The following is a 24914-nucleotide window of genomic DNA, read 5'->3' as shown; positions in this document are numbered from 1 at the left end:
GCATATGGCCCTTGTGTTCAAAATGTATATCTCGTTTTTTTTAATGTTCATTTAGTGCAAAGAAGCATTGATGTTTTTTATCAATATTTTTCGTTTTTGTTTCAACTTTCTTGCTTTAATAATTTTTCATACTATTGTCAATACGTTGTTTGAAATTAATACCGCTGGCAAAATAATTATTTCCTCTACAATTTCATACTATACACTTTAACATCAAGCATAGTTTATGACGGGAAAAAAATTATTTCCTAGACCACCCAAAAACTACCGATTTTCCCGCAGTCACAAGTGTTAAAATGTACATGGTTTACACACTTCCACTGGTATTTCAAGGAAGCTAAATAAATGTTGCCTGTATTTTGTTCGTTTGTTGCAGCCCTTTTTGGGAACTTTTACAACTATCAATAACTGTGCTCCACAGCGTCTGCATATGAGCGCAGTAGTTTTTTGGACCATGTATGAAGGAATTCGCAGGCATTTTGTAGAATGAAGCACCAAGAGGATGGAGACATTTTTCTCTGCGTGCTTTTCACAAAACAGAGCAATTGTTGTCCCAATTTTTAAAGGCAGCAATAGAACAATGTTGAACAATTATAGGCTTGTGTCTCTCACGTTGGAGTGTTGTAAAATGTTTGAACATATAGTGGCAAAAAATATTCAGTAAGCTTTGTAACAAAATGACTTATGTCCCTTTCAGCATGGATTCCGCAGTGGCCTTTCAACTATAACACGGTTGATTGAATCCATTCATGAATGCTGTGTCACTATAGATGCCTGTGTGCAAGTCGATGTTATATGCATAGATTTCGCGAAGGCCTGTGACAAAGTTTCACACCGTAAACTGCTTGTCAAGCTTCACAATGTTGCTCTTGGTGCGGATCTTCTCGAGTGGATCGCAGCGTACCTGAATGATTGCCGACAAGCAGTCATAGTAGCAGATACTAAGTCGGGAAGTCGAGAGGTCTATTCGAGTGTGCCACAAGGATCTGTATTATGACCACTACTATTTCTTCTGTACATTGATGTTATTTCAGCAGTTGTCTAACCACCTGTAAAAATTAAGCTTTTTGCAGATGATCAGGGTCGTTCCCCTCGAGAGGCAGACTGAGCCGTTATTCACCAGAAGTAGAGCCGCAATGTCCGGATTGTGGCGAATCTTACTGCTCGCTAGCGCACATGCTTTGGCAATGCTCCGCGTTAAGCGGCACCGTGTTCACTAAAGAAGAAGACTGGGTGGACGCCCTGTAAAGCGACGACCACCAGACCCAGCTCCGGGCCGTCCAGAGGGCTCACGAAAGGGCGGAGGCTCACGGGCTTCCCGTCCCAACGTGGGTGCGGCCCGCGACCCCTGCCGCCCACTAAACCAAGAATGGGTGGGGAGGGGTTCCTCAGGACACATTAAAGTTATTTCCTCCTCCTTGCAGATGATTGTCTAATTTATTGCCCGGCATCATGCAGAGAAGATGAACTTAAGATCAACCACAGTCTTCAAGCCTTAAGCTTATGGTGTCACAAATGGGGTAGAGAAATTAATTGAAAAAAAAAAACGCTTACACACACACAAGAAAAAAGAAGGACGTGTTTTCATTCACATATAACACTGCTGATAACAAACTGGTAAAGGTATTTAGTTTGAAATACTTGGGTATAACCATAACAGATAAATTTAACTGGCATCCCCATGTTAAAAATATTTATCAATCAACATATCAGAAGTTGTGCTTCCTGTGAAGGAAATTGTGCCAAGCAACGAAAGAAGTCAAGCTGATTGCATACAAGACATATATCCGTCCGAGCCTAGGATACACTAGTGCTTTCTGGAGCCCCCATCAAAAGGTCTTAAAAAAATAAAAATAAACTAAAACAAATTCAGAGAATGTCAGTTCGCATTATCTGCTCCAAATATCGGCAATGTGACATCGTAACCGAAATGTTAAAAGTATGTAACCTGGAACCACTGGAATCAAGAAGGCAGAAGCAGCATCTGAAACTGCTTTTTCAGATACTACACACAGAGGTGAAAATAAACAAGGATGGTTATTGAACGCCCTTTCATAAAAGGTTCCCTCAAACAACACACAGTAAATTCGTACAACCAATACTCTAGCCCCAACAGACCTATTCCGCTTTTTTTCTCTTTCCTGACGTTATTAAATTGTGGAATGAACTACCAAATGATGTGGTACAAAAAATACTGCGAGTGATTTTGAGGTTGTCCTTGATGCGTATTTTGCTCAAACTATATAGCTTACTATTTATTCCTCGTATGCAACTGTGTATTTTCTACAAATGTTCTATGTGTTACAAATATTCTCCTACAAATACTCTTCAAATGTATGTTCCATATGCAATTCGATTACTGTCCCCCCCTGTAATGACCCTCAAGAGAGGGTTAACAGTATGACTAAATAAATAAATAAATAAATAAATAACCGAGATACTTGTTTGCAGAAAACCACCAGCCTCACTCGATGACAGTGATGAGAAACCGAGATTGACTACAATTCAAACAGACAGGCTGGCAGGCTGAACACACTTGTCTCACATCACTGGCTTGTGTGCTGGCAACAATCTGCGAAGTGTGCAACAATCTCCAAAGTAAACAATGTCATTTGTATACACTAAACATGGAAGACAAAGCTCCACCTCACTATATTGTCCACCCTATTCGGTCTTGTTTATATGAGAGATTATGACCTAACTTACCTGACACTACCCTACATCCCATGCCTATCATGTACATGACGCAATTGAAATGTGATACTCGGAGCACATGGCTGCCGGCGCTAGTGAAAACCTAGCTTGTGCATTATCACCCAAAATGAAAGTAGCGTCTTTATGATGCAATGTGACTGCATTTAGGCCCCCTGCTATTATCCAGTACTCAACGGTGGCATAAAAAGTGCCAGCCGCCATGCATTCTGGGTATCGCGTATCATCTGCTGAGCACTGTACATCACCAAGAGCAGAGGCAACAACGGACAAGACTGTCACAAACCTTTCTGAATGTTGACTGTCTCCCCAATAGTTAGCCCTTCCCATAATATCCGTACTTTGTTTGCACATTTCTTTTAGTAGCATTAGGTTATCTTTCCCCAAATCTTTATCCCAAAGAACCTTCCAAAAACTTTCAGTGCTTACACTGTCACATGCACCGTTAATAGTCACTAATGCAAAGTATGAATGTCTGTTCTTTCTACTAGCTATTTCTATGGACTGAGCAATTATGAATAGGCTATCATTTATGAGCCAACCTTTGCTAAAACCTTTTTGTTCTTCTCCCAATATCTGATTTTGTTCTGCCCATGCTTGAATCTTCCATTTTATGGCCTGCATTGTCAAAATTACTCAATTCTGCAGGGTTTAACATCGGTTCTATATTCTTTCTTCCTGTACTTTGTTGCCAAGTGTCAGGTGTTTACGATTCTTAGCTAGACTCGGTTTGTTATTAGCGTCATGTATATTGCATCCAGTCAGATTGCTATGCTTTGTTTCTTTCCCGTGCAGCTTGCCCTGCTGTTCAGGTTGCTCAGAACCAATTCCTCTACCCGCTGTGGTTGCTTAGTGGCTATGGTGTTGGGCTGCTAAGCATGAGGTCGCGGGATCGCATCCCGGCCCCAGCGGCCGCATTTCGATGGGGGGCGAAATGCGAAAACACCCATGTACCTAGATTTAGGTGCACGTTAAAGAACCCCAGGTGGTCCAAATTTCCGGAGTCCCCCACTACGGCGTGCCTCATAATCACATTGTGGTTATGGCATGTAAAGCCCCATAATTTAATTTTTAACTAATTCCTATCGTCGGTGACCTAACCTCGCTGCCTCTCACAGGTCGTTCTTTCACCGTTCTTGAATGACTCGACCAGTTATATTTCCCATGATGTAATACGATGCGTGTTATTGTTCTTGCCTTCGTCTGAAGTGCAAGCAAGTCTGAACTTTTTTCCCGTCCCCAGAGCAGACAAATGCATTCAACATCAGCTAGCAACAACTCAAACCTGTCGCCAAGGGTTCGAGCAGTGAATAAATGCAGTTACTTTATGAAGACCGTACCTGAAAAGAGTTCTCAAAATCATCCACGATGTGGTTGGACGAAGCCATCTCTGGGCTGGCGCCGGCACCTCACGAGCACCTGGCGATTGAAATTCTGCAAAGTTGTGATTTAGTATTCTACGGCTGCATTCGATTCACTGGCAGTAGCAACAAAGAGAGCAGAGGCATATACTACGTACAGGCAGTACAGGAGTAATCCCATAGAGCAAGAAATTCAACAAGAGCGCACACTCGGCGAAAACTGGCAACTGGCACAAAATACGAAAGTGTACCAGCAGAGGTGTGTTCCAATTCTGGCAAACATCGGAGACAGTCTACGCAGAAAGCCAAGGTATGCCACCACAGCTAAGGAGACAGCCGAGATAGCCATAAAATGAAGAACCAGCTTCGAGCACGGCCACAGAACATTTGTAACATGACTTGTAACGCATGGCTTCTAAGCTATTAATGGAACATGTTTCGAACGTTTCGACAGTTTCGAACCAGTTCGAACCGTCTCAAACACGTGATGATGATGATGCCTGTGGCCACATCCCCTTGAATCGGGATATCAATGGGCAATCCCGGATCAATGGAAAAACAAAAATGGAAGAATATCATGAAAAGAATATGGAAGATGCTTCCAGGGGCCGAATCTTATAACGGTTCGGAATACGAACCGTCCGCTTCGACGCTTACGTCACTAGATGTGCCACTCCCAAGCCGGCGGTGGAAGAAGGGGAGGACGCGACCAATAGATGAGAGGGTGCCACCTCTGAAGTGTACGTCATTATATGACGAGTTAATCGAGGAATTGCAGAATGTTTCCGCTTGCTAAATAAATGTAAAATATAAATTTAATATTATACACCAAGTTCTGAAGTATAAACGTGTGGTGCCGGGCGTTTACGCAATGCAGAAGTAATTTATTAATGTCATTCTTTTTTATTCTCAGCCGACAGGCGGTATCGCAAGCGTAAATGAGTTGGCAGAGCGCAGCGCTATGTCGTCTGCTACCAGGAGCTCGCAGGATGCACGCAACAGGAACGCACTGCCGGCACTTCTCAAGTAGCGAGCGCGACAAAACAGCGAACTGGTTCTTAGGGACACCTTTACTAGCCGACTATATCAATTTTCCATCTTTTTTCGCCCTACGTCATCGGCTCGGACATGACTCGCTCGCCGCCGCGCTGCCGCTGTCCCTGCGATAAGCCCCACGGCGCGTCGCGTGATAAAAGCAATGGAACTTGAAATCGAACATTACGATACACGGGCCCTGCATTGCCTGCGCGAAGTCAAATCGAATAGTGTGGTGCTGACGGTGCGCGCTGTGCCGTAAAATTGAGTAACAAAGTGCGGCACTCCCGAACCAGAGAAAAAAAGGCAGGCAAATAAGAGATCTTCACAATATCTTCCCGTCCTGTCTGTATAGTTTTATCAGCCGAACGATGGAAGTGCTGAACCAGTCTAGATTGAGCCCTTCTGACTGCTGAACGGCGATCTGCAAGCTATATTCACGCTGGCGATAGCACTGAGAATTCGATCTCACCATGCAAATATCTCCTTAATTGGCATTTGCTTTGAAGCTGAGGTCACGGGAAAGCTGACCCAGCCCTTCAACCGGCCAACACAGTAATTGCGAGAGCAACTTTGTGGACGGTGTCGGCAGCAGAGATCTAGGTCATTCCGATGAATGCTTCACGTCCGACCGACCTCTGGGAGCTGCAGGCCAGTGGCGATGAACCGCAGCGCGCAATATTCCTTCCTCCGCGTGGAATGGCCACTCGTACGTTTGCACCTGAGTCCCCTACATTTGATAGCGTAGCCTGCAAAAGGTTTACTTAGAAAGCCAGCAAGGGCGGTGCAACTCATTATCCGTCACTTCTTCGAACGCGTATCGCGCTTCCAGCCGTGGTCGACACAGAAAGAGGAACGCCAAGCAGACGACGAAGGCAAGTAATAGCCTCCAAAGCAACCAACGCACGCGCGCGCGACGCCCGCGTGTCTCCGGGGTCGCGCGACCGGCGCGCGCGGCCAGGTTCACAAGCCAAAGCCAAGCTACAGCAACGGAACCCAAAGCGGACTACCCCTTCGCCGGTTCCTACGACCGGTTCGCTTTGAAGATGATTGACAGATGCGTGACGTATTCGAAAAGTGCGATACCGCCCCGCTGCCTCTGACGACCTATGACGTAATAAAAATTTTGGCCAATCAGGTGAGGCCAAAGAAACGAGCAAAATTATAGTATAATACAACTTAAAAAGACAGCAGTTGGCAACCAAGGCACACGGACCGCGCGGGGTTGTTACTCCGCACGTGTTACTCCGCCAGCCAATCATAGAAGCAAACAAAATTGTCGTCATGCGACCATTTAAAATGGCGTCGTACTTGATACCTCCAGGGCGTCTGCTGTTCTTTAAGGGCCCTTTCATCAGCGTAAGCGATGAGGTGTACAACGGACATGGACAAAGTGTATGGAGTCTGAACATTTCACTCTTAAAAAGTTCGCCGTACAGTTCATTTCGCTGCTTATCCAATTTTACTCTGAAACTTCACTGCCAACTGAAGTGAAACTTGACGATAAATACGTGCAACGAAGCAAGCGTTTTGTTCCAGTTCAATAAAAAATTAGGCTTTCACTGTTCCACTGTAATATACGAGCGAAAACGTACAAAATTACGCGCTTATAATTTTATTTTTGCGCTTTCCACCTTATTTAGGTAACAGGGAAAGTACGAAGAACTATTTGCAGCCTGGCGGAGGAACAGTGGCTGGCGGTTATGAGGGCATGGGCGGGGCTTCACTGCAGACTTGAGTTATAGTATGGTTATAGTGTACTTTTCTAGTACTAGAGTGTACTAGTACACTATACTTGAGTTGTATAGCTGGATCATGGTTCCTCCGTGAGCTGGATCGTGAGCGGGATGACCACGACAGCGTGGAAGTGGCTAGAGGCATGGAGTTTCCTACAATAATTGTTGTATAAAACTCTATGGCTAGAAGTAGCTAAGAATCCTACAAGGAGCTAAATGTAGCGAAATATATTTTCAAGCGCTTCTCAATATTTAATATATAACGCATTTATTGGCAGCTTCAAGTAATGTTTTCTCGCATGGAATCACGCAGAACATGTATGAAGGAATACTAAATGTGCTCCAGTTTTGATTCCAACAGTTAATGGCGTTTTTCATCTGGCGATATGATTATAAGGCAATTCTCACCACCTGGGGTTCTTTAGCGTGCACCTAAACCCAAGTACGCAAGTGTTTTCAATTTCGTCCCCATCGAATTCCGCGACCTGGTTTGAACCCGTGAGCTCGAGTTTATCAGCGCAACGCCATGTGCCCACTATATGTAGCCACAAATACCGCGCGCTCCGCTTTTTTTTTTTCCTTTTTTGTTAAGCATCGACTGTGCGACAAAATTCCACACAGCTTTTGGGCCAACGGCTACCTAAAACTGTCCTCGGCGACCGAGGTCCTACCGCAACCCGTACCAATTGCTCCGCATTTTGTTACGCGAGGAAGACAGAAACATCAATAGAATGTTGCACTGCTCTTTCTTTTTTCTCTCTCTGTAAAAATACTTCTCGTAAATCTGCGTACAGCTAGGGCGTCGGATGGGGCAAATATATGTTTTGTTTGTTTGAAGCGGCAAGCAGGAAGTATACCTATATGTTTTTTTTTTTTTCATCTGCGCTTCACAAGACTTACCGATGGAAAACTATATGCACAACAATGCACATTGGAGATACATCCTGCTTGAAGGACAAGAAAAATGTTCTCCAAAGGGAACCGTACGATAACATAGCAGCTAGAATCAAAGCCGACGCTACAGCCGCAATATGCACGCGCAATCATCGATTGACATTATATAAAGAAGTAAAATGAAATAAAGAAGAGAAAGAAAGGCATCCATTCCTAAGGCATAAATGCATGCATATGCAATTATGAACACCGTTTGAGCCGCCTGAACGCATATACCAGCGCGCGAAGTAGTACGAATCCTATTGACCCTTCCGGGAAGGCTTGCTGCGAGATTGCCCCTTTCTGAGAGGCTCCGACTGCGCTACGAGAATCATTTTATATGTGTGGCCTCCGGGGATCCGTTAACGCCAGGGCGATGGCTGTCTGCTCGGCAATCTCTGGGTTGATAGTAATAACCGTGGCTGAATTAACTGTCTTGCCCGTGTTGTCCACGAGAGCTACCGTGAAAGCGTTTCTGTGTGTGTCTTGCTGCATCGACAAAACAAGTTTCTCAATGCTTTCCTTTATTAATTTTGCGGTAAGACTAAACACTTCTACCTCAGCCGATGAGAATTTGCCACACCACATCCCACATTCAAGAGACCATAAGCACTCACTTTGAGACTACTTCAAACCAATACCAATGCCGATTACACTCGGGACCTGTTCGAGGCTGCCATTCGCAGTCCGGATCTGCATGGTTGAACAGCTTTGGGCATGCAGTCAGGGCAGTCCAGCAAGCCCACGACGTGGCCACGCGGCCGCCAAGCTCCCGTCTTCCGGTTCCGACGTGGGATTGGCCCTCATATGGGTCATCCCATAGCCTTGCAGGACCCAATAAAGTTTTTCATCTATCCACCAATCCATCCGAGAAGTATCGCCAGCAGTTTCCAACGGTCTGGTCATATAATTTTTTCTTTCTCTATGGTCTGGTCTTGATGCGGCCCAATATCCGCTTCGATAGCAGCGCCGCAGCTCCACCTATGGCTCCACCACAGTATTTTTCGTTGCCCGCCCCTGCTGCTCGTTCCGCTCAACCGTGTTATTTTTACACATCTGGTCACATCTCTGAACACATCTTGCACGAATGCCCTGAGCTCAAACCTGGAGCCGAATGGCAGCTATCCAACCGAGAGCAGTGGGAGGCTGCGGTGACCAGCTCGGAACCCGCGGTTCAACTGGGTGCCGTGACTTTAGAAGTCGCCGGAAAACACGGTCTGACGGCCACCTCACGAAGCCATGATGACTTCCCACATGTAATATTATAAATCATTTTCTTTTGACGAATTAAAGTTTTTACCACCTCCTAGACTCTGGTCCTACTATGGCTATGGCCCCAAATGTGGGCCGCGCTCAGCAGCTGACCATGGGCCGGGTTCGGCCCATGGTCAGCCTCGAGGTCGGCCCATGGGTCGACCTCGAGGAGACCGAACCTGTACCCCAAGACTATTCGGCGATACTAAATTACTACAAGGGCTGCAGAAAGCGGTATCCACCACCGCACAACTCCCTTAGCAGAGAGGACTCTGTCGCGTGGAGGCAGCTACAAACGGGCTCGTACCCGAACCTAAACGTACTCAGCAAAATTTATCCCACACAATACAATGACAAATGCCCCTAGTGCCACGAAACACCCACGCTGTATCACATAACGTGGGCATGCCAGAAGATAGACGTGGCACCTGTTATATACCAAACCCGAATGCGGAACAATGGGAGGGAGTGCTCCCCAGCGATCGCCAGGTCGACCAAGAAGGTCTGATTCGGCGAGCACAACTGGCAGCAGCATCCAGCGGAGCCCTGAACTAAGGGCAACCGACCGTTGTGCTAGAAGATGGACGATTCCATCTGAAGACCGCAGAAGACCAGCGAATCTAGAGCTGATAAAGTTTTTCACTCACTCACTCGGCCAGGTCGGAAAGTGACTTCGGGCCACCATGGGCCACCTCGGGCCAACGTTGTGCCAAGCACTTTTGTGCCATTGGGACCCGCGATGCAACGCAACTTCGAAGAAAATTTTATTGATATCACCACGTGTGAAATACGATCGAGGGACAGGCGGACCTTACAGATGCTATTGGTGTCTAAAATTTAAAACGCAGCAACGGCGCGCGCCGCGCGCGCCAGGTCGCAGTGCCATCTTTGTTTACAAACACGAAAAAAAAAAAAAAAACAATGTAGGTGGGTAAGGAATCGCTGATTACAGGTTACATATTTAATCCCCATCAATTTACGCAAACGTTTCGTGGAAGAAAGCTGTGTGCAGGTCTTACGAAAGTAAATTGAAATTACGTTCCTAGTAAACAAGCCCAAACTGAAAACAAGAAAACGGTCTGCAGCACTAGCGGCAGGCGCGCGCGGCTATCTGGCACGCACTGTGCTAGACGGCGTCTCTTACATTTATCGCAGTAACGACTGTGGCATAATGTGTAAGACCGTAGTTAAAGATGGCTAGTAGACAAATATCCCCCGCCAGCTGTTTAGTGCTGTGAGCAGCTGCCCAACCAAGTGAGTGAAGTAGTGTTTGGGCAATACGCCTCTGCGCACGTAGCCCAAGCTTCAGCTGTAAACACCGTTAACATTTCACATTTAACGCAGCTGTCCAGAGGTCTGCATAGATATCGTAGCCTTCTTTATGTTTTGTTTTCTGATCTCCGTCACAAATGAGCGGTGCTTGAAGCAGTAGATCTGCGTGTAATTAGGCTCGCGAAAAAGATTGAAATCTACGAACAAACAAGAAAAAAAGAAAGCGCTATTTAGGCGACGCAGCTTGGAGCAATCTCGCAATAACGTAATTACGCTTTGCTACCTCACGTCCAGCACTCGCAGATAACTTGCGCCTTCGCAATATCTCCCTACCTTGATCTCCGTATGCTGTTTTTCTGCTTCTTGTTTCAGGAAACCGCGATGGAAATCGATAGCACCACTACAGGTAAGACAATTCAGTCAGCTAAAGTTTGCGCCTCTCAACCACTGTTGTTCACAACTTAGGCTACTCGCTTCTTAAAATTTGCGCTTCTCAATTTAGATCGCCAATGAGAGTCGCGGACTGACGAACGTAACTGGTCATTGGCACGCTTTTGCAACTGCTTAACTAGTAGAAGCCGCACTGCATGCGTGCAGGCTCCCAAAGACGTTGATACATGACCCAGAGGCGCGCTTTTGCAACTGTGTAACGCGTAGAAGCCGTACATGTGTGCAAGCTCCTAAACATGTTGATGCATGTTCCAGTTCACAAGGTGCACTTTCCGGAGTCCTTGGATGCGTTCGGGCACGACTCCAGCATACTGGTACAGCCACTTAACGAAGTCCACATCAACGTTCACCTCGGATTTATTCAAGTAAGAGCGGCTGTTTCGATTCATCGAAGTTGTATGTGAAATTGTTTCATCATCATCATCATCATCCGCCCATTTTGTGCCCACCGCAGGACGAAGGCCTCTCCCTGTGATCTCCAATTACCCTTGTCCTGTGCCAACCGATTCCAACAAGCACCTGCAAATTTCCTAATTTCGTCGAAACCACCTAGTCTTCTGCCGTCCTCTACTGCATGTCCCTTCGCTTGGTACCCATTCTGTCACCCGAACGGTCCAACGGTTATCTAATCTACACGACCTACCCAGCGCCATTTCTTTCTCTTAATGTCAATTAGAATATCAGCTATACCCGTTCGCTCTCCGATCCAAACCGCTCTCTTTCCGTCTCTTAAAGTTATGCCTAGCATTTTTCGTTCCATCGCTCTTTGCGCAGTCCTTAACTTGTTCTCAAGCTTTGTCAGTTTCCAAGTCTCTGCCCCATATGTCAGCACAGGTATAATGCACTGATTGTATGCCTTCCTTTTCAATGATAATGGTAAGCTTCAGGTCAGGAGCTCACAATGTCTGCCGTATGCGATCCAACCCATTTTTATTCTGTGAATTTCCTTCTCATGGTCGGGGTTCCCTGTGATTAGTAGACCTAGGTAAATGTACTCCTTCACAGACTCTAGAGGCTGACTTGCGATCCTGAACTCTTGTTCCGTTGCCCGGTTGTTCATCATTATCTTTGTCTTCTGCATATTAATCTTCAGCCCCACCCTTGCACTCTCCCTGTTAAGGTCCTCAATCATTTGTTGTAACTCATCTGCAGTGTTGCTGAATAGAACAATGTCATCGGCAAACCGAAGGTTGCTGAGGTATTCACCATCGATCCTTACTCCTAAACCTTCCTAGTTTAACAGCTTGAATACTTCTTCCAAGCACGCAGTGCACAGCAGTGGAGAGACCGCACCTCCTTTTCTGACCCCTTTCTTTATAGATATCTTCTTACTTTTCTTGTGTAGAATTAAGGTAGCTGTGGAATCTCTGTAGATATTTTCCAATATATTTACGTAAGCGATCTGTACTCCTTGATTACGTAATTCCTCTGTGACTGCTGGTATCTCTACTGAATCAAATGCTTTTTCGTAATCTATGAAAGCCATATAGAGAGGCTTATTGTACTCTGCGGATTTCTCGATAACTTGATGCTGAAAGGGTGTTCGCGATTATAATGTAGCCGTGACGGGGTCAGCTTTTGCTTTTTCGTGTAGAAGCTGACGAACTTCTGACACCAAATATAATCAAGATGGCAGATCATCAGAACGTATGAGTAATAAGGTTTTAGAATGGTTTTGGAGTACTAACCAAGCTTTTCTGAATTTGTGATGAATCTTGATTGCTGGGCTTATGTTTCGTTGAGAAGAGTGTTGTTGAAATAAACATGCTTGGTTGGTGTCAGTGTAGCTGCAAAATTAAGATACTTGTTTGCTAACGGTGCTAGCTTTTAACATCTTTCATTTACCACTGTTTGATGTGAGAATTTGTCGTTTTTGTTCATGGCTTACAATGCTTTACATTGCAATGTGCAAAACATACTTTTCTCTGGTGAGCAATTGAGAATAGCAGAAGGCATACTCAGCTTCACCTGCTCCAAAACTAATTCACGTATGTAAGGTTCGTCTTAGAGGTGTTCAGCAAAAATGATTGTTCTTGTGTATGTTTTTGCTAGAAGTACACTACTTAAAAACTTGGCCAATTGGACGAGCGTGTTTCTTCCACCCTCTTGCAGTTCAGTACACCTCTGCTTCAGATTTGCTTTTCAGTTATTTGTACATTATTGTTAATCATTTAACAGGATTGGACAAACATATTTGCAAATTGTAAGTATCTATGATTCAAGGACTGAAACAAATAGCAGCATATTGGATTCATTATTCCAATGTTTCGAATACTTGCACCACCAAACTTCTTTGCAGTTGTTTATTTGCAGTCTGGAAGGCTTATCGTTAATGTCACATTCACATTTTGCTGTGTAAGCGTTGCATTCACAGTCCATGACTATTTGTTGTAAGGTAATAGTTTTCTGTGGTTTGGTTAGTTTGGAACCTCGAAGACCAGCCGCAGTCATATGCTTAAATTTTTCAGGTGAACCATAGATACGAAGTGCGCTTCCAGTTTGACAGCCCTCCACATCTAGGTAGTCTTTCAGTAAGGACACAGGACCCCCCAAACCTCAACCTTAGGGTGCTGGAACTGAAGCCAGTGATCTCTTCAGGTGAGCCTGCCTTCATTCACGTCGTTTTGCACTCATGTCTATGGACTGCCTCTAATTTTTGTTTATTTTCTTGGATCATTATTAAAATGCTTACTGAGATTGTGTAGCAGTATCAATGAGCAGTAGCACAACTGCCAGCATGCCTTCTCTGAACATGAACAGTGAACATGAGTATGCCTTCTCCGAACATTGTGTTTTTCACACTTATGCTGCAATCTTTCCGCACATTTGATACTTCTGTTAGTCATTGTAGCCTGCTGTGAGATTCTCTTGATTTTTGTGTTCTGGTATAAACCATCAGATAATAGTAATTCAAACCCTTACGATTAATTATTTAAAGCAAAGCTTTCTTTGCGAACCCTCCCAGACTTTCCTAACCGTGGCTGCTGGATGCTGCTGTTGTCTTGCCGAATAGCTCACACTTAAACAAAAGAATTGAATTATGTTCTCGATGGTGGGATTGAACCTTGGTCCTCCAGCGCAGTGGACTGATGGTCTAAAGATTAGGCCACAATAGCATGTATACTTCCATCGTGCCAACGCCAACTAGCTCTTTGAGATAATTGCTATGTGTGTCACATTGCATGTGGCACAGGTGCACGAGAGCACATACATGCACACCAGTCTCCTTTACACCAAGGATGCAGGAATGAAATGGGCAATTTTTTAGCATTTGATTAACCACTTCAAAAAAGCCTCACTTCACGTAGATTCCTAGATGTGCATTGAATTTGCATATATCTTTTTTTTTATTCGGGCAGCAGGATATCAAAATGTCTTCAAATATTCAAAAACCATTTATGGACCATGAAAGGTAAACAGAACTTTTGTCCTTGCCCAGACAAATCACCATTATAATGGCACGGCTTTGTGGCACCTGAAAGGCAGCTAAATAAAAGTAATTCATTGTTGCCTTGTTGACAAAATATGGTCCATACAATGGTGTTGGGCTGCTAAGCGTGAGGTCGCAGGATCGAATCCCAGCTATGGCGGCTGCATTTCGATGGGGGCAAAATGTGAAAACACCCGTGTGCTTAAATTTAGGTGCACGTTGAAGAACCCCTGGTGGTCCAAATTATTCTGGTGTCCCCCACTACGGTGTGCCTCATAATCAGATCGTGGTTTGGGCACGTAAAACCCCATAATTTTTTTTGTGGTCCATACAAGAAAGTTTGTGTAAAGCAGATAATGTGCCAATAAAGCTGTGTAGTTTCATTGGTTTTCTAGGGTCTGAGGTCTTTTAGGGTTCTATAGTCTTTACTGCTTTGCCAGTCATTCACCATTTATAAGGTGATAAGGCAAAGGAAAGCACAGTCAAGCAAATTCTCCATCACTGCTGCAGTAATGGCAGAAAGTGCTTGGATGGGCTGCTGTTGTGTGTGCAGCATGTGCCACATCTGTCACAGGTTATTGAAGCACAGGAACTGTGAACAAAAAACCCTTGCAGCAAGTGAGTTTGCCTTAGAACTTATCAGAAGTGTTGTGTGTACTACTCTGTGCGACCAGCAGATTACAATTCTCAATTCCTGTTTCTCTGGATTTGAAATGGGAACATGAACTAATTTCACTATTTAATGGCTGCATGGCCCTGAAAAGTTTGTGTTCATGTGTACTTGATGTTCATATGTCAAAAGTTATATAACTATACACGAGGCTTGTGAGGAAAACAAATTGTAACACGGGAGGGCTAGTTTTGCTTGCAATTAACATGACATCTGTCATCTTGATGTTGCATTTCATACAGGTGCATTGCTCTAGACAAATTTTGACACTTCTAGAGCTTAATTGACTATAGTATGAAACTCCGTGTTTCGAAACGCATTATTCGTTAACCTACTGGGGCACCAGTCATGCAATGTTCTTTCTCTGTGTCACGCCTTCTATGCAGGGCCCAGGTATGAAGTCGTTCTGGAATTGCTTGCCTATAAAGAGAAACTACTTCGAGAACAACTTCTGCTACAGTCCTGCAACAACCCACTGCTCACTCTGACACTCATGCTCAATGCCAGGGTCCTTGGTAAGTAGTCTTGCCCATGTAAGTGCAGAATCAAATTAGAGACAAATTGTACACAGTGGCTGATACAAGCCACACCACACTTGGAAACACAAGACCAGTGTTACGAGAACTAAATGTCTGGTTTGTTAAAAAAGATAATAAAATAGAAATCATCTGCATCTAATATCCAGCCAAGTACTATTCCAAGAAACAAGGAAAATTTAAGGATAAAGGGAATCTAAAATCAATGAAATTTGGTGGTGAAGTTCATTCTGTCTAAGATTACTAGAACCAACTGTTTCATGTACCAGAATAGCGGACCCGAGTATTGGTTGTGATAATTAGTGGCAGTGTAGTTGTCTTGCTTCACATCTGGCAAGTCATCTGTCGCAATGTGAGGGGCCTGCACAAACATGCTTTTCCTACAATGCCAGTGTGATCTAAAATTGAGTGGTAAAACTTTAATTACTAAAACAGTACTTCCTTTGACTGTTACTGAGCCCTGAAACATGAGTGTTATTAATGCAAAGTGAACACTAATGGGCAGCTTGAGCGTGACATTCATTTCTGTCACTTGGGCACATGCTGTGTTTCTCATCCTGAGAAATGTGCAAATTGAAAGTTTAAGTGACTGTGGTTAACACAGCAAGGTGGCTGAGTTGGTGACTGAACATATTGCTAGGTGTGGGACTATGGTTAGTCACAACTACTTTTCCTAAATGACAAATTCAGCATTTCTGTCCCTTATATTATATTAGGAAGGCCCAATCTGTGCTACTGTGGAGCCATTTTTTATACTTCAGTAGCTTCCACAGAAAAAAAAAGCATACATTGGCACCATTACAATTGCACTTCTACCCCGTAGGGGCATCTGTGTGAGCAGGCGTTTGGTGTGTTGCGACACCACGGACCGAGCACACGAGGGTTGGACCCTCCTGCATGTAGCCGTGCGCGGCTTAGCCATGTCCGGGGAAAGGAGGATTCTGGGGGTTGAGCCGATGATGGGTGTTTGGACCTTTATGGCCGCCCGGCGGAGGCAACACACCTCTTTGGCCTCTGCTTCACATAGACAGCACCTCCAGACTGACCCACCTGGAGGAAACCGGCAGTCGCCGTTTCCTGTCCTCCTCTCCAATCTTCGTCTTTCTCTTCCACTTTTCCATCTTTCCTGTCTCCTCTTCACTTCTTATTACTTCCGTATTTCTTGGCGGCAAGGGTTAACCATGTGTAATATATCCAGTCTTGGGTATATATATTGGGTTATAGCGGCGATGCATGGCTGGCGTCTGCAGGTATTCTTCCAACCTTGTAGCGTCCCCTTGTTGGGCTCGGTGGTGGGTGGCCACCATCGCCGCCGAAATTTCCAATGCTATATGGCAAGCAACTTTCCACCATTACCTGATCGCTCCCTCAAGAGGGGGCGCACCGATGAAACTTTCACGTTTTTCATGCAAACAAAGCAATCTTTTCCTAAGTACCACGTTGTACACAGTCAGCACGATAGCAAAACAGTCAGAATGATCTCACCATTTGTTGTAGCAAAATGCCTCACGGAAGCAATTGGCCCAGGCTATAAAGTGACGTAGATGGGAAGTGGTGATCTTCTCGAATTTCGCGACAAAGCACAATATGACAAGCTCTCGAAACTTGCAGCATTTGGGGAAATTCCAGTCTCAGTGGGCCCACACAGATCCATGAACACAGTGCGCGGGGTCGTCTCAGAAGATGACCTTCTCGAACTGAGTGAAAGCGAACTACTAGAAGGATGGCAAGAGCAGAACGTAGTAAAAGTGCAAAGAATAACATTAAGGCGAGATGACAAACAAATACCGACCAAACACATAATCATTACTTTCGGAACCAGCGACCTGCCTGAAACAATAGAAACCGGCTACTGCAAGCTACGTGTTCAACCATACATCCCAAATCCGCGTCGATGCTTCAAGTGTCAGCGTTTTGGGCATGGGTCGCAAACCTGCAGAGGGCGTGATACTTGCGCTAAATGTAGTTCAACAGAACACGCTTCAGACATCTGCACTTCAGCAACGTGCTGTGCCAACTGTAAAGGAGATCACCCATCCTACTCGCGATTGTGCCCCTCGTGGAAGAAAGAGAAACAAATCATAAAACTGAAAGTCAAACTAAACCTATCTTTTCCAGAGGCACGTAAACGTTTCGCTCTCCACAATCAGTCTAGTCCTTCCTACACCGATGTGGCGCGCCGGGTGGCAGCGCTACATCATTCGGCGGCCGCCCAAGTCACACGGAGTGTGACGGCGGTCACGCCATTAGCCCCCCCGGTTGGAACAGCCAGCGCTGTTCCAGCCCCCGCAAAGGAGGAACAGCAGGCCCTCGGGCCTGTTGAATTCAGGGCCACTGCTCGTGCAGATCGGCCCACCACCCCCGCGAAAATCCCCGCTCCGCGGGCAGTATCCACCGCCTCAGACAAGGTGATGGATACGAGCACAAATCCGGCGTCTCAGATGCCCAAGGAACGGCGCAGCTCCCTCGAGCACGCCGGGAAGAAAGAGAGAGCTCACATCAAGGGGCCTGGAAAGGCTTCGTGAGCTTAGCTATATTTCTTAGACACACAGCACAAAATCCCACACATTATGGATACACAGATAATACAATGGAATGTCAGGGGTTTACTCCACAACCTAGGCGACATTAAGGAACTCTTAAATAAGTACAATCCAAAGGTGCTGTGTGTCCAGGAAACACATCTTAATCCTTCATGCACGAACTTTCTCCGGCAGTATACCGTTTATCGAAAAGACTGCAAAGACGCCTTTGCCTCGTCTGGCGGTGTGGCAATTATTGTAGATAAGGGTGTTGCTTGTCGGCAACTACAGCTTAAAACACCCCTAGAGGCAGTTGCAGTCCGTGCGGTACTGTTTAATAAGCTGATTACAATTACCTCTGTATATATCCCCCCGAACTACCAACTTTCAAAAACAGAATTTGACACCTTTATCTATGAACTGCCTGAACCTTACATTGTCCTTGGAGATTTTAATGCACACAACACCCTCTGGGGAAGCCGTCGTTGTGATGCCAGAGGACGCTTAGTAGAAAACTTCCTCCTCTCTACAGATGCTTGCTTGCTAAATGGAAAAGATCCTACATTTCACAGTGTCGCAAACAAAACATTTTCATCTATTGATTTGAGCATTGCATCGAGTTCACTCTTGACACATCTGGACTGGAACGTGATTGAGAATCCGTACGGGAGTGACCATTTCCCCATTGTCATAAAACTAACAAAAGGTGATGAGTGCTCTCCACATGTCTCCCGGTGGAAAGTCGATTGTGCCGATTGGACACGATACAGGGAGCTAACACATTTGACTTGGAATGACATCTGTAATCTATCTATCGAAGATGCAGTGACATATTTCACAGTGTTCATAGTTGATGCGGCGTCAGTATGTATCCCCGTAATAAATGGATCGTCCTGTAAGCGACATGTTCCATGGTGGAACGATGACTGCAAGAAAGAGCGTAGAAATCAAAATAAAGCTTGGAACAACCTTCGAGACTCTCCAACTACGGAGAATTTGATCATTTTCAAGAAAATAAAGTCTGAGGGTAGAAGAACACGGCGCCGTGTCAAAAGGGAGAGCTTGCGAAGATATATTTCTAGCATCAACTCTTATAATGACGAACGAAAAGCCTGGAACCGAGTGAATAAAATCAAAGGTCGGCAAACTCATCCTCTACCATTAGTAAACACGCAAGGAAATACCCTTCAGGACCAAGCTGACTCTCTTGGGGCACATTTTGAAAACATTTCTAGCCCATTGCATTACTCCGATGCATTCCTTAGATACCAGAAACAAGCTGAGAGACTGCCTATGGACCAAAAAGGAAAGATCGATGAATCGTACAACCGTCCTTTCAATATGGCTGAATTGCAGGCTGCACTACATAGTTGTAATCAATCAGCTCCTGGAACCGATCGAATAATTTACGAGATGATTCAACATCTGCATCCCGAAGCACACAAAACACTCCTCTCCCTTTTTAACGCCATATTCTCTGCTAGCTACATCCCGTCAGCCTGGAAGCAAGAAATCATAATCCCTATTCTGAAAGATGGCAAGGACCCGTCTTTGGCCAGCAGCTATAGGCCTATAGCCCTAACAAGCTGCCTATGTAAGTTTCTTGAGAAAATTACTAACCATCGCTTGGTGCATTTTCTTAAAAGTAACAAGATACTAGATCCCTTGCAGTGTGACTTCAGGGAACATAGATCCACAACAGATCAGCTTGTCCGTATCGAGACAAATATCCGGGATGCCTTTGTGCACAAACAGTTTTTCTTATCGGTATTTTTAGACATGGAGAAAGCATACGATACTACTTGGCGTTTCGGAATTATTCGTGATCTAGCTGGAATGGGCGTCCGAGGCAACTTGCTAAAGGTCATCCAAAGTTATCTGTGCAACCGCACATTTCATGTTCGTATTGATAATGTGCTGTCTCGTCTATTTACTCAGGAAACAGGTGCGCCACAAGGTGGAGTGCTGAGCTGTACTTTATTCCTTGTAAAAATGAATTCGCTCCATATTATCATACCACGTACAATGTTTTATTCCGTATACGTGGATGATATCCAAATAGGTTACAAGTCATGTAATCTTAGTATCTGCGAGCGACAAGTGCAGCTAGGCCTGAATAAGTTGTCTAAGTGGGCAGACAAGAACGGCTTTAAACTAAACCCTGTAAAAAGTACATGCATTCTTTTCTCCAATAAGAGAGGGGTAAAACCGGAGCCCATTATTGATCTTAATGGAGAACGGCTATCTGTTAGTCATGAACATAAATTTCTAGGCCTCATTTTGGACTCCAAACTAACTTTTATCCCTCACCTAAAATATCTGAAAATGAAATGCTTGAGGACAATGAATCTACTGAAGCTCTTGTCCCGCACATCTTGGGGAAGTGACAGAAGATGCCTCTTGAGCTTGTACAAAAGCCTTATACGGTCACGCCTTGACTACGGAGCCATTGTGTATAACTCTGCGACGCCTAGTGCTTTAAAGATGCTCGATTGTGTCCACCACTTGGGTATCCGTCTTGCTACTGGTGCATTCAGGACTAGCCCCGTAGAAAGCCTGTATGTTGAATCTAACGAATGGTTCTACATCTTCAAAGAACATATTTAAGTCTCTCATACGCCCTCAAAGTGAAATCAGATTTCCATCATCCATGCCATTCAGTTATTTACGACCTGTCTACGGCTAGGCTTTTCCGTAACCGCCCAGGCACTAGACCCCCTCTGTCCCTTCGGTTGGAAGCATTGTCCGAAGAAACAGGTGCACCGATTTTAGAGACTGTCATAATGGCAACTATGCGGCTTCCACCACCGTGGGAGTGGCAGTCTATCGAATGTGACGTCTCGTTTGCAGAAATATCAAAACGAGCACCTGAGGCATACATACGGTCACATTTTCTTGAGCTTCAGGAGAAATATTCTTGTGCTGAATTGTACACAGATGCCTCTAAGTCTTCTTCTGGTGTTGCTTACGCAGCACTAGGACCAGCATTCTTAATATCCGGTACATTGAACCCACATACGTGTATCTTTACAGCGGAAGCATATGCAATACTCTCTGCAGTGAAGCACATCAGGCAAACGAATCTTACTAGGGCTATAGTATTCACAGACTCATTGAGTGTAGTCCAAGCCCTAATGAATGTACGTAAACATAAAAACACTGTCTTTAATCAATTGTATACATTACTGTGCTCAGCTTACAGTGCTAAGCAAACGATCACTCTATGCTGGGTACCTGGCCACTGTGGCATAAAAGGCAACAAAGCTGCTGATGAGAAAGCTACTTCGGTAGCTTTTAGTGACACAGACATAAACATACCCATCCCTGCTACAGATCTTATAGCATACTTGCGTCACAAACTGAAAATCCACTGGCAGCAGCAGTGGAATGCTCAGATACAAAATAAACTGTACTTGATAAAACCCAAATTAGAATATTGGGAATCGGAGAGAACATCACAATATAACGAAGTGCTCCTTTGCCGATTAAGAATAGGTCACACAGATTCCAATGGCGGCCTGTCCGTCCGCCATTGGAATTTGAACCTGGCAACGTTTAACGTTAGAACGCTATCTAGTGAGGCGAGTCTAGCAGTGTTATTGGAGGAATTAGAGGGTAGTAAATGGGATATAATAGGGCTCAGTGAGGTTAGGAGGACAAAAGAAGCATATACAGTGCTAAAAAGCGGGCATGTACTGTGTTACCGGGGCTTAGCGGAGAGACGAGAACTAGGAGTCGGATTCCTGATTAATAAGGATATAGCTGGTAACATACCAGAATTCTATAGCATTAACAAGAGGGTGGCAGGTCCTGTTGTGAAACTTAATCAGAGGTACAAATTGAAGGTCGTACAGGTCTACGCCCCTACATGCAGTCATGATGACCAGGAAGTCGAAAGCTTTTATGAAGACGTAGAATCGGCGATGGGTAAAGTCAAAACAAAATACACTATACTGATGGGCGACTTCAATGCCAGGGTAGGCAAGAAGCAGGCTGGAGACAAGTCAGTGGGGGAATATGGCATAGGCTCTAGGAATAGCAGAGGAGAATTATTAGTAGAGTTTGCAGAACAGAATAATATGCGGATAATGAATACCTTTTTCCGCAAGCGGGTTAGTCGAAAGTGGACGTGGAGGAGCCCGAATGGTGAGACTAGAAATGAAATCGACTTCATACTCTGCGCGAACCCTGGCATCATACAAGATGTAGAAGTGCTCGGCAAGGTACGCTGCAGTGACCATAGGATGGTAAGAACTCGAATTAGCCTAGACTTGAGGAGGGAACGGAAGAAACTGGTACACAAGAAGCCAATCAATGAGTTAGCGGTAAGAGGGAAACTAGAGGAATTCCGGATCAAGCTACAGAACAGGTATTCGGCTTTAACTCAGGAAGAGGACCTTAGTGTTGAAGCAATGAACGACAATCTCATGGGCATCATTAAGGAGTGCGCAATAGAAGTCGGTGGTAATGCCGTTAGACAGGAAACCAGTAAGCTATCGCAGGAGACGAAAGATCTGATCAAGAAACGCCGATGTATGAAAGCCTCTAACCCTATAGCTAGAATAGAACTGGCAGAACTTTCTAAGTTAATCAACAAGCGTAAGACAGCAAACATCAGGAACTATAATATGGATAGAATTGAACAGGCTCTCAGGAACGGAGGAAGCCTAAAAACAGTGAAGAAGAAACTAGGAATAGGCAAGAATCAGATGTGTGCGTTAAGAGACAAAGCCGGCAATATCGTTACTAATATGGATGAGATAGTTCAAGTGGCTGAGGAGCTCTATAAAGACTTATACAGTACCAGTGGCACCCACGACGATAGTGGAAGAGAGAATAGCCTAGAGGAATTCGAAATCCCACAGGTAACGCCAGAAGAAGTAAAGAAAGCCTTAGGAGCTATGCAAAGGGGGAAGGCAGCTGGGGAGGATCAGGTAACAGCAGATTTGTTGAAGGATGGTGGTCAGATTGTTCTAGAGAAACTGGCCACCCTGTATACGCAATGCCTCATAACCTCGAGCGTACCGGAATCTTGGAAGAACGCTAACACAATCCTAATCCATAAGAAAGGGGACGCCAAAGACTGGAAAAATTATAGACCGATCAGCTTACTGTCCGTTGCCTACAAAGTATTTAGTAAGGTAATCGCAAATAGAATCAGGAACACCTTATACTTCTGTCAACCAAAGGACCAGGCAGGATTCCGTAAAGGCTACTCAACAATAGACCATATTCACACTATCAATCAAGTGATAGAGAAATGTGCAGAATATAACCAACCCTTATATATAGCTTTCATTGATTACGAGAAAGCGTTTGATTCAGTCGAAACCTCAGCAGTCATGGAGGCATTACGGGATCAGGGTGTAGATGAGCCATATGTAAAAATACTGGAAGATATCTATAGCGGCTCCACAGCCACCGTAGTCCTCCACAAAGAAAGCAACAAAATCCCTATAAAGAAAGGCGTCAGACAGGGAGATACGATATCTCCAATGCTATTCACAGCATGTTTACAGGCGGTATTCAGAGGCCTGGAGTGGGAAGAATTTGGCATAAAAGTTGATGGAGAATACCTTAGCAACTTGCCATTCGCTGATGATATTGCCTTGCTTAGTAACTCGGGAGACCAATTGCAATGCATGCTCACTGACCTGGAGAGGCAAAGCAGAAGGGTGGGTCTGAAAATTAATCTGCAGAAAACTAAAGTATTGTTTAGCAGTCTCGGAAGAGAACCGCAGTTTACGATAGGTAGCGAAGCACTGGAAGTGGTAAGGGAATACATCTACTTAGGGCAGGTAGTGACCACGGATTCGGATCATTAGACTGAAATAGCCAGAAGAATAAGAATGGGTTGGGGTGCGTTTGGCAGGCATTCTCAAATCATGAACAGCAGGTTGCCACTATCCCTCAAAAGGAAAGTGTATAACAGCTGTGTGTTACCAGTACTCACATATGCGGCAGAAACCTGGAGGCTTACGAAAAGGGTTCTGCTGAAATTGAGGACGACGCAACGAGCTATGGAAAGAAGAATGATGGGTGTAACGTTAAGGGATAAGAAAAGAGCAGATTGGGTGAGGCAACAAACGCGGGTAAACGACATCTTAGTTGAAATCAAGAAAAAGAAATGGGCATGGGCCGGACATGTAATGAGGAGGGAAGATAACCGATAATCACTAAGGGTTACGAACTGGATTCCAAGGGAAGGGAAGCGTAGCAGGGGGCGGCAGAAAGTTAGGTGGGCAGATGACATTAAGATGTTTGCAGGGACAACATGGCCACAATTAGTACATGACCGGGGTAGTTGGAGAAGTATGGGAGAGGCCTTTGCCCTGCAGTGGGCGTAACTAGGCTGATGATGATGATGATGATGATGACACTTACGGCACTCACTCTTACCTCTTGACTGGAGGGTATCCTCCAACTTGTAGTAAGTGCGGCCAAAATCTCGCAGTCCTGCACGTCCTTATTCAATGCCCTACATTAGAAGCACAGAGGAAAAACTATTTCATTTCTGCATATCGAGAGAATATTCCTCTTCACCCGAAATTTTTTCTTAGGAATGAACCGCTTTTTAATCAGAAACTAGTTCTAGAGGTTTTAGCTGAAACAGATACGCTGGAAATCATTTGGCGAGGGAATTTTTAGTGCGCGTATGCCAGCCCTGGACTCAAAGGCTTCCTTGAAGCTAAAGTGTCTATGTTATGTTCTATCGCATCATGCTTTTAATGAAACCCCATTACCCACAGCACAGCACTACTTGGTCAGTATCATTATTTTAGCAACTGTATATTTTACGCCATCCACAGCAACAGATTTTAGGCCTTTTTACAGCCATGTCACATATACCATGAGAAATGCATTGTCTAATTCATTGTCTACACCATTCACAGTGCACTGTTAACATTATCTTTGTCATGGCACTCTTTGGCCAACCCTGGCCCTTGCGCCATAAAACACCACACATCATCAATTGCACTTCTATCTTAAATTCAAAATTTCA

The 24914-nt window shown here is 44.8% G+C and overlaps 2 protein-coding genes across 5 annotated transcripts in view; one reads left to right on the top strand and one right to left on the bottom strand.

Annotated features, from left to right (window-relative positions):
• LOC135900934 (mediator of RNA polymerase II transcription subunit 28-like) overlaps positions 1–4552 on the bottom strand; it is a 33306-nt gene extending 28754 nt beyond the window's left edge. Inside the window, exons 1-2 of one of the 2 annotated variants that reach the window (XM_065430550.2) lie at positions 4325–4552; positions 4053–4146 (exon numbers count right to left, since the gene is read on the bottom strand). In XM_065430550.2, the coding sequence (XP_065286622.1) occupies positions 4053–4100 (48 nt within the window). In that variant the 5' untranslated portion in view covers positions 4101–4146; positions 4325–4552. Of the gene's footprint in view, positions 1–4052; positions 4147–4231 lie in introns of both variants that reach the window. The other variant, XM_065430542.2, reaches the window with a different exon arrangement.
• A 5528-nt stretch (positions 4553–10080) lies between these two features.
• The window catches only part of LOC135900908 (adipose-secreted signaling protein), a 36295-nt gene continuing 21461 nt past the window's right edge, over positions 10081–24914 (top strand). Inside the window, exons 1-5 of one of the 3 annotated variants that reach the window (XM_065430530.1) lie at positions 10081–10285; positions 10676–10709; positions 11009–11118; positions 13222–13351; positions 15240–15368. In XM_065430530.1, the coding sequence (XP_065286602.1) occupies positions 10685–10709; positions 11009–11118; positions 13222–13351; positions 15240–15368 (394 nt within the window). In that variant the 5' untranslated portion in view covers positions 10081–10285; positions 10676–10684. Of the gene's footprint in view, positions 10286–10411; positions 10569–10675; positions 10710–11008; positions 11119–13221; positions 13352–15239; positions 15369–24914 lie in introns of those variants that run through there. The other 2 variants (XM_065430524.1, XM_065430529.2) reach the window with 2 other exon arrangements.

This window comes from Dermacentor albipictus, chromosome 1, assembly GCF_038994185.2.
Source record: "Dermacentor albipictus isolate Rhodes 1998 colony chromosome 1, USDA_Dalb.pri_finalv2, whole genome shotgun sequence".
NCBI classification, from domain to species: Eukaryota; Metazoa; Arthropoda; class Arachnida; order Ixodida; family Ixodidae; genus Dermacentor; species Dermacentor albipictus.
Note: the sequence above shows the minus strand (reverse complement) of the source record. Positions and strands in the feature narration are given on the sequence as shown.